At 40.0% G+C, this 10000-nt stretch overlaps 1 protein-coding gene across 2 annotated transcripts in view; it reads right to left on the reverse strand.

Moving 5' to 3' along the window:
* The window catches only part of pycr1b (pyrroline-5-carboxylate reductase 1b), an 8776-nt gene extending 2000 nt beyond the window's left edge, over positions 1-6776 (reverse strand). Inside the window, exons 1-6 of one of the 2 annotated variants that reach the window (XR_013795912.1) lie at positions 6523-6647; positions 5894-5978; positions 4605-4675; positions 3964-4143; positions 2296-2517; positions 687-779 (exon numbers count right to left, since the gene is read on the reverse strand). Coding sequence is in view for 1 of the 2 variants with exons in the window: in XM_079597871.1 (XP_079453997.1) it covers positions 687-779; positions 2296-2517; positions 3964-4143; positions 4605-4675; positions 5894-5960 (633 nt within the window). In the remaining variant the exon portion in view is untranslated. Of the gene's footprint in view, positions 1-686; positions 780-2295; positions 2518-3963; positions 4144-4604; positions 4676-5893; positions 5979-6522 lie in introns of both variants that reach the window. The other variant, XM_079597871.1, reaches the window with a different exon arrangement.
* Between the last annotated feature and the right edge of the window lie 3224 nt (positions 6777-10000).

Below are 10000 nucleotides of genomic sequence, written 5' to 3' on the forward strand. Positions count from 1 at the left end.
TACCAGAATTTTAATTAACATTTAAAACAGAGTCCAGAAAAAATAAAAAAAAAATTTGTTTGTTTTTAATCATAGGGCCCTAAAATGTAATTTTATGAATTTAATTATTAGAATTGAGATAAAACTAAATCCAGAAAAAAACCATACTGATTCATACTGAACCAAAAAATCATACTGATTCCATAGTTCAAATTTAATATATGGTTGTTAAATTAAATTTCTTTTTGATTACTAGAATTGAATTGAATTTAATTTTTAATATAATAGGGCCCAAAAAATAAATCTTTGTTAAAATTTAATAAATTAAATGCTAAAAATAGTAATGCTTTTTAATTATTAGAATTTAAATTTAACGTTTATAACAGAATCCAGATTAGAAGAGAAAGAAAGAAAAAATTCCACAATATATTTCAGACGCCTGCATCGCAATTCACACGAACCACAAACACTACATGGTGACGGTCGAATTAAACACAAGACACTACAGCAGTGAAAAATCACTACATAAAGCATACATTTGCATAATATTAGTGATGTCAAGCTAAACTTATCTTAATTTTTGTTAGGTTCATACATGTAAAATCTGTTCAGCCTCACATTTATCACCACATGTTCAAAAAAGGTCATCAACTAAAATAGGCTTTGATTGTGTGTGTATCTCGCTTGGGTCATGTGATGTGACGTACCAGTAAAGCTTGTGCTCCCAGTCGCACCGCTAGTCTCCGTGGCAACCCCATCTTCACCCCCCCGTCAGCCAGAGCGTCCAGAGCCGTGAACGCCTGAGAGCAAAAACACACACACACACACACAAGACATCTGATGAAAGAGCAATCATAAATATTTGTTAAGCATCAGATCATCATATTATCCTGATTTCTGGAGGATCATGTGACACTGAAGACTGGAGTAATGATGATAAACTCAGCTTTGATCACAGGAATAAATTACACTTTACTATATATTCACATAGAGAACTGATGATCTACATTATAATAATATTTCACTGTTTTTACTGTATTTTTGAGTGAGTCAGTGAGTGAGTGAGTGAGTGAGTGAGTGTGTGAGTGAGCGAGTCAGTGAGCGAGTCAGTGATTGAGGGAGTCAGTGATTGAGGGAGTCAGTGAGTGAGGGAGCGAGTCAGTGAGTGAGTGAGTCAGTGAGTGAGTCAGTGATTGAGGGAGTCAGTGATTGAGGGAGTCAGTGATTGAGGGAGTCAGTGATTGAGTGAGTCAGTGAGTGAGTGAGTCAGTGAGCGAGTCAGTGAGTGAGTGAGCGAGTCAGTGAGCGAGTCAGTGAGCGAGTCAGTGAGTGAGTGAGCGAGTCAGTGAGTGAGTGAGCGAGTCAGTGAGCGAGTCAGTGAGTGAGTGAGTCAGTGAGAGAGTGAGTCAGTGAGCGAGTGAGTGAGCGAGTGAGTGAGTCAGTGAGCGAGTCAGTGAGTGAGTGAGAGAGTGAGCAAGTGAGCGAGTCAGTGAGTGAGTGAGTGAGTGAGTGAGTGAGTGAGCCAGTGAGTGAGTCAGTGATTGAGTGAGTGAGTGAGTCAGTGAGCGAGTCAGTGAGTGAGTGAGTCAGTGAGCGAGTGAGTGAGCGAGTGAGTGAGTCAGTGAGCGAGTCAGTGAGTGAGTCAGTGAGCAAGTGAGCGAGTCAGTGAGTGAGTGAGTGAGTGATTGAGTGAGTGAGTGAGTCAGTGAGCGAGTCAGTGAGTGAGCGAGTCAGTGAGTGAGTGAGTCAGTGAGTGAGTGAGTGAGTGAGTCAGTGAGTGAGTCAGTGAGTGAGTGAGTGAGTGAGTGATTGAGTGAGTGAGTGAGCCAGTGAGTGAGTCAGTGATTGAGTGATTGAGTGAGTCAGTGAGCGAGTCAGTGAGTGAGTGAGTCAGTGAGTGAGTCAGTGAGTGAGTGAGTCAGTGAGTGAGCCAGTGAGTGAGTGAGTGAGCCAGTGAGTGAGCCAGTGATTGAGTCAGTGAGTGAGTCAGTGAGTGAGTCAGTGAGTGAGTGAGTGAGTGAGTGAGTGAGTCAGTGAGTGAGTCAGTGAGTCAGTGAGTGAGTCAGTGAGTGAGTCAGTGAGTGAGTCAGTGAGTGAGTCAGTGAGTGAGTCAGTGAGTGAGTCAGTGAGTGAGTCAGTGAGTGAGTCAGTGAGTGAGTCAGTGAGTGAGTCAGTGAGTGAGTCAGTGAGTGAGTCAGTGAGTGAGTCAGTGAGTGAGTCAGTGAGTGAGTCAGTGAGCGAGTCAGTGAGCGAGTCAGTGAGCGAGTCAGTGAGCGAGTGAGTGAGTGATTGAGTGAGTCAGTGTGTGTGTCTCACGTAAGCAGGTCCGCTCCCGCTGAGGCCGGTCACCGCGTCGATCAGATCCTCCTCCACTTCGGTGCAGAACCCAACGCTCCCCATGAGTGTCTCCAGGAGCTTCCCGTCCTCCAGATCCGCATGAGTTCCGGTGGCGTAAACCGTCGCTCCCTCGCGCACTACCACCGGCGTGTTCGTCATGCAGCGCATCACTTTAGGAGCCGCGCGGTACTGGAGCAGCTTCTACACACACACACACACAGCACAGAGAGAGTGTGTGTGAGAGTGTGTGTAAGTTAACAACAAGCACAGAGAACAAAAGAAGATGAATGTTCAACGGTCAGTATGGAACAACGGATCAAAATCACACCATATAATTGATTCCTGTGAGACTCAGAGGAAAAATGTTTGATAAAAGAGAAAAATGCATAAACTGAGCGAGAGACGAGCTTCAGCATTATTAATATCCTGGAATGTGTTATTGACAAGCAACGACAGGTTAGTTCACAAAGAACAACAATTCAGCGTTTCATCTGGCACTTTCAGCTGAATAATTCAGTCAAACTCAGAGTGTGTGTAGAAGCTGTTCATGACATCAGTTAAGTGAGACACAGTGTGTGTGTGTGTGTGTATGAGTGAGCGAGTGTGCGAGAGAGTGTGTGAGAGAGTGAGCGAGAGAGTGTCCGAGTGTGCGAGAGAGTGTCCGAGTGTGCGAGAGAGTGTCCGAGTGTGCGAGAGAGTGTACGAGAGAGTGAGAGAGTGTCCGAGAGAGTGAGTGAGTGTGCGAGAGAGTGAGTGAGTGTGCGAGAGAGCGAGTGTGCGAGAGAGTGAGTGAGTGTGCGAGAGAGTGAGTGAGTGTGCGAGAGAGTGAGTGTGCGAGAGAGTGAGTGTGCGAGAGAGTGAGTGAGTGTGTGAGAGAGTGAGTGAGTGTGCGAGAGAGTGAGTGTGCGATAGAGTGAGTGAGTGTGCGAGAGAGTGAGTGTGCGAGAGAGTGAGTGAGTGAGTGTGCGAGAGAGTGAGTGAGTGTGCGAGAGAGTGAGCGAGTGTGCGAGAGAGTGAGTGAGTGTGTGAGAGAGTGAGTGAGTGTGCGATAGAGTGAGTGTGCGAGAGAGTGAGCGAGTGTGCGAGAGAGTGAGTGAGTGTGTGAGAGAGTGAGTGAGTGTGCGAGTGTGCGATAGAGTGAGTGAGTGTGCGAGTGAGTGAGTGTGCGAGAGAGTGAGCGAGTGAGTGAGTGAGTGTGCGAGAGAGTGAGCGAGTGTGCGAGAGAGTGAGCGAGTGTGCGAGAGAGTGAGTGAGTGTGTGAGAGAGTGAGTGAGTGTGCGAGAGAGTGAGTGAGTGTGCGAGAGAGTGAGTGTGCGATAGAGTGAGTGAGTGTGCGAGAGAGTGAGCGAGTGTGCGAGAGAGTGAGTGAGTGAGTGTGCGAGAGAGATAGTGACTCCAGCTGCACAGGAGACGATCAGGTGTGGTGTGTGTGTGTGTGCGTGCGTGTGTGTGCGTGTGTGCGTGCGTGCGTGTGTGTGTGCGTGCGTGTGTGTGTGTGTGGCACCTTCTCGATGGAGCTGATAGTGACTCCAGCTGCAAAGGAGACGATCGTGTTTGTGTTTGTGCGTGTGTGTGTGTGTGTGTGTGTGTGTGTGTGTGTGTGTGTGTGTGGGTGTGTGTGTGTGTGTGTGTGTGTGTGTGTGGCACCTTCTCGATGGAGCTGATAGTGACTCCAGCTGCACAGGAGACGATCAGGTGTCGGTCTTCGATATCCGGGCCGATCTCGTCCAGAACGAACGGGATGATGTGCGGCTTCACCGCCAGGAACAGAACGTCACTCTGGTGCGCGGCTTCTTTGTTACTCGTCGTCAAACTCACGCCCATTTTCTGAGGAACATCAGAGAAAATGTTAAAGCAACCAATTCTTATTTTTTACAGAATATTGCAGTGTTTATCAGTGCACATCACTAATGTTTTAAATGCATGTTCCTGGTAATCTTGAATATCAGAATAACAGCGGCATGAGTGTGTGTGTGTGTGTGTGTATCATCATTATTGTGTTAATAATGTTGAATGAGAATAAGTTCCTCTTGCAGCATCTCTTCTCTTCTCTGATGACGAGGGCGGGGCTACAACCTGTCACTCACATGAGATCAGCCAATAGCAAACCACAACCATCCAATCAGCCAATCAACTCCCCACAGACACACTCAAGCCCCGCCCACATGTGTTCTTGTTCCTGAAGCGCTTCTCTCGATATACGACACTATAGGGAAGAAACGACCAGCGCAACTTCCGTTTCATGTCAACTTTAAGCTCTTAACAGCGCAGAGTAGATGTTCACACACCCGCAGGCCGGAGACCGTGGGCAGATCTGTGTCAGGAGAACTCGCGGTGATCCGGTTTGCAGCAATCACTCCTGAAAAACACAAACACAACATGACTTCAGGACGCTGACAATATTACACTACTATCACACTTCAACTGTGTGCTTTGGTATTTTGTGATAATGACAGACGTCGCCACTATGAACTGGTTTTTGCATGTAAAAGAACAATAAAATAAAAAATAAAACAATAAAAGTTGTATTTTAGTTTTAAGATACAAAAACATTTCATTATTTGAACAACGTGTCAAAATCGTAAAGAATTCGGTCATATTTTGAAGATTCCTACAGAGTTATTATTGATTATCTAAAATGTAAACTATTAAAAACACTGTTAAATGAAGTAAAATAAACCTAACCCTGATGAGGATCAGAACTGTTGACCTCTGCAACTCACGGACAGAGACGTTTCATTTGAAGCACTAAAATTACTAACTGGAAATAAATAACAACTAAAACTGAAATATAAATAAATTAAACCTAAATACAAAAATGTAAACAAAACAAACACTAATAAAAATGACAAATGCATGTAACTCAATTTTTAAATGAAAACAATTATTTTTTTAAATGGACCACAGGGGAAAAACTTCATTTATATTTGAGTTAAGGTATACATTTTTTTTGATCATTTCATTATTTGAACAACTTGTTGAAACAGAATTTCAGTCGTAATTTGAAATAAAATAATATAAATATAATAAATGTACTAACCAAAAATTTGAAACATTTAAACAAATTGCATTTAAGCTGATGCACTAAGATCACAAACTGGAAATAAATCAATAAATAAAAAAAACTGATTTTTTTTTTTTTTAACTCAAGTAGTAATGGGAAAAAAATAATTTAAAAAAGTTGTTATTTATATATTCCTGTATATTTCTGCCTGTTATTATATTGCATTATTTAAATTCCTGTTTCTTATATTATTGTTATATTTAATTTCTACTGTGTAATGTTAATTCCTGTACATTTGCACTATCATGTACTTTGTCCTGCACTGGAATCTCCGGTCACCACGACACATCCCTCGTGTGTGTGTGTGTGTGTGTGTGTGTGTCATACTTACCAATAAAGCTCATTCTGATTCTGATATATAGATATATGTGTAAACAATTGGACCAGTCGAGAGACTAAAGTTCATGTATGTGTGTATGTGTGTGTGTGTGTGTGTGTGTGTGTGTGTGTGTGTGTGTGTGTGTGTGTGTGTGTGTGTGTGTGTATGTGTGTGTGTGTGTGTGTGTGTGTTACCTGCAGCTGTGAAGCCCTTGACCAGGGCATGTGCCAGCTGACCCGCTCCAATGAAGCCCACACTCATCCTGATGATCACACACACCTGCACACACACACACACACACACACACACACGCACACACACACACACACACACACACACACACACACACACACACACACACACACACAAGCTCAGTTATAGATCTGTCACACACTTTTATCTAAAGCAACCTGCATTGCATTCAAAACAATCACTGAAAATCAAAGCATTGATCTACTATATAAATCTACTATAATATAATACTATCCAGAAGCTGTAGGACAATAATACAATACAGTAAAATAACAATAATTTCACTTCAATCACAGATATTATATTATATATATAACAGATATTTTAAGTTACATAGAAGCAAGGATTATACAGTGCTACATGCAACATCAAACCCATTTTTATAATTGTGTCAAATTATATAACTATAGTATTATTGTTGTCATTTACCATAGCATAAAACATGGTGTTATTGTTAGTGTGATCATCAGTGCATATGAATAACCATTCCTTATCCTGCAGCCTGATACACATCATCATTATTATGATTCTATAATATTTCATCATCTCAGGGAAATGAAGATGTTCTCACCTCCACCGATATTCACCGTGAACTGAAGTTTCGGTTCTAGTTTATCAAGCGGAGAGTAAAAACACTAATGATGTCAACGTGGCTTCACTCCTCCATGTGCAGCGGCACCGCGCTCTGACTGACACACGCGGGAACCAATGAGAGACGGGATGCTGTCGCGTCTGACCAATCAGCGCTCGGGATGAGGTGTGGGCGGGGTTTGTAACTGTGCGCTCTGATTGCATCAGTTCCTGTAGAATAAGCGCTGAATGTGGATCAGCGATGTGTGTGTGTTTGTGTTTACAACTCACACAACATACTTTAATCTTTACATATGTGTAAATGCTGAATACACTGCTGTTTTTGTAAAGCTGTTTTGTTAGCCTACGTCAAAGTAAATACATTTTTAGAATTAAAAACATTATATCCAAAATTATAGGTATTTTAGAAATAATGACATCTGTGTTCAACTTTGAAAAAAAAAATAGTTTTAGTGTCGTGTGATCATATAGCCTATTTTTACTAACATGTTAAATCCTCTTCGCAGAGTTTCCCAATGGAAAATTTATTTGAGTTTTTAAAAGATACAAAAAATAAACTTTTCATTAATTGAACAACTTTAACTTCTAAATCGCAAAGCTACAGAATGTCGGTCAAAATTGTAAGACTCCTACATAAAATTTAAAATATTAGGCTTAATATTATACGGAAAACTTAAATTAAAATAAAAAATTTTGACTTGGCAATAACCTGAAATAAGTTTGAGCAGAAGCACTTAAAACTGAACTAAAACTAAAATAAATGAAACCTAAATGGTAATATTTAAAAACAACAACAAATCAAAACAACTAACACAATTTCTAAAAGAATTACTGAAATTAAAATTATAATAGGCTAATGAATAATACCAAAAAATAACTAGTGCTGTCAAATCTAATGCTTATAATCGCATCTAATATAGGTTTATAAATATATAAGTAATATATGTATATAAACTTTTATGTTAGATGCAATTAATCGCGATTAAACGATTTGAAAGCACTAAAAATAACATTAGACTAGAACTGAAGTTTATATTTACATTTGAGCAACAAAACAGGATTCTTGTTTTAATCGCATTAAAATTAGGACTGAATTTTTGAGTTTCTTGTAAATGCACAATATGGTAAAAGTATTGTAAATATAAGGTTTATTGATCAGTGATTCCGATGTTTACAACTAGACTTATTTTTGTTTCAATTGTACTAGTTAACTCCTCCTTGGCCTCCTTTGATTTTGTTCAATGTGTGTTTTTCTTTTTGTTGTTGTTGTTGTCATAAAACTCCAATAAAAATGAAAGTATAAAAAAAATAAAAATAATTAGGACTGAATTATGATTGGAATTCCTTTAGGATTCCTTTAGGATTCCTGACACTCCGGTTACATGGGAAAGTCAAAGTCCATTGAGTATTTCTGTCAGAGAATCCCTCACGCCAGAATCCACATCGGCTTAAGATGGATTATCAACAACGTTTGTCTTCAGATGCTTGAAATTCTGTCTTTCTCATGAATTATATATCAGAGGAATTCAGGGTTTTGTTCCCAACACCATTTATAGCAAATGTTAACCCTGTAAAGCCGGACATATGAAATAATAGTCAGAAAAATGTTTAAGAGTTTAATGAACCTTTCGAGAAAATATGACAAAAGTTATTTTGAGTAGGCTTTTATGGCTCATATCTGATGAGAATATGGAGGAAAAAAACATATTCTGATATCGCTGATATTTATATGGACAAAAAGTGATGCAATTCTGATGCTTGTAATGTACAACGAGTCCTTTATAGCAGATACTTACATAAAATGCATATCAATATCTGCGAATAATGTCTGAAAATGATATTTAAATTGGCTGTAAACGATTAATCGCGATTAATCGAATCCAAAATAAAAGTTTGTGTTTACATATGTGTGTGTATTGTGTATAATTATTTTGTATATATATAAATACACACACCTGCATGTATATATTTGATAAATATTTGCATTTATATACTGCATATATATTTTTATATGATTTATATTATATATAAATATAACAATTTTCTATATAAATAACACATTTTTCTTAATTAAATACATGCCTGTGTGTGTATTTATATATACAAAATAATTATACACAATACACACACATATATTATGTAAACACAAACTTTTATTTTGGATTCGATTAATCGCGATTAATCGTTTACAGCCCTAATTTCAATGTAGTTTTAAAACATAATGCAATGATGATTGAGAGATGAACAAAAAAACCTTTCTCAAAAGCGCGATGATCATATTTGTACTCATGATTTTTCTAATGGATAATCAAGTAAACCTGCTGAAATAGTACTAACAATATCAATAAGTTATTCTCGCGTTTACTTGATGAAATCAGAGCAGATTTGCCACAGAAAGACTCGTGAAGCTCGAGCTGGAGGAGGACGCTTGTACAGTTACACTGACAGACTTTCACTGGATAAAAGAGTCTAAACTCTCAGTCACACACAGCAGGACTGAGGAGTGTGGAAATATCATGATGATCACACTGTAAAAAGTGTAAAATCAACAGTAACTTACTGTATTCAGATTATAGGGAATTGTTGAGAATACAGTTATTACTGTGAAAACAACAGAAATCAAGTGTAAATGTATCAGATATGGCTTTATAAAGTTAAATGTTGAGGAGAAAGAGAGAGAATCTCATGGGAATAGTTGACCAAATGTAAACTACGGTTCACTGCATTGACCAATCAGACGCCAGCTATTATATGTTCTGGCCTTGATGTTATAATAATCATAACTTGCTTGTGTTTAGTGAGCAGCTGAGAGAGGAATGTGTGTGTGAATAGTGTTGGTGTCTGTGTGCTAAATATACAGACAGCTGCTGTCTCACTCCTGAGAGAAGCGAGACAGGCTTTTTTACTGTCTGCCCGCGCGTGACGTCACAGAAACACACTCGCGAAAGTTGGAGCCGAACTTCGTCCGTCTGCCTCTTTAAGAGAGAGTTAATTAAAGTCCCGCGGCGTCGGGCACAATATTCCTCTCTGTGCCCGCCGGAGCGTACCGACACTCATTGGCTTTCTCCCTCAAATCCCCTCAGATTTATTAAAAATACCCAAATACATGAATCAGTTCTGTCTGAAAAGGAATCCAGGCGAAGCGTGCACGCGGATTTCTGTCACCGTGATTAGACGGAGAGACGGATGCCAAATCCACAGATTGACGGTTTTTCTTAAGGGGCTCATTTGGCCCGGAGAAAATCAGAGACACACACACACACACACACACACACACACACACAGAGAGAGACAGAGAAGGAGGGAGAGAGAGGGCGCGCACACGAGGAGTTCCGTCGAGTTTTGTATTCAGCTCGTGTCGCGCGCCCTGACTGGAATTACCGCGCGTCACCGGATTAAAAACGCTTCCACACAAAAGACGCGTCAGGAGCGATAAAGCCATGAAGCTCTTGACATTC

This window comes from Phoxinus phoxinus (assembly GCF_949152265.1).
Source record: "Phoxinus phoxinus genome assembly, chromosome: 22".
Classification (NCBI taxonomy): Eukaryota; Metazoa; Chordata; class Actinopteri; order Cypriniformes; family Leuciscidae; genus Phoxinus; species Phoxinus phoxinus.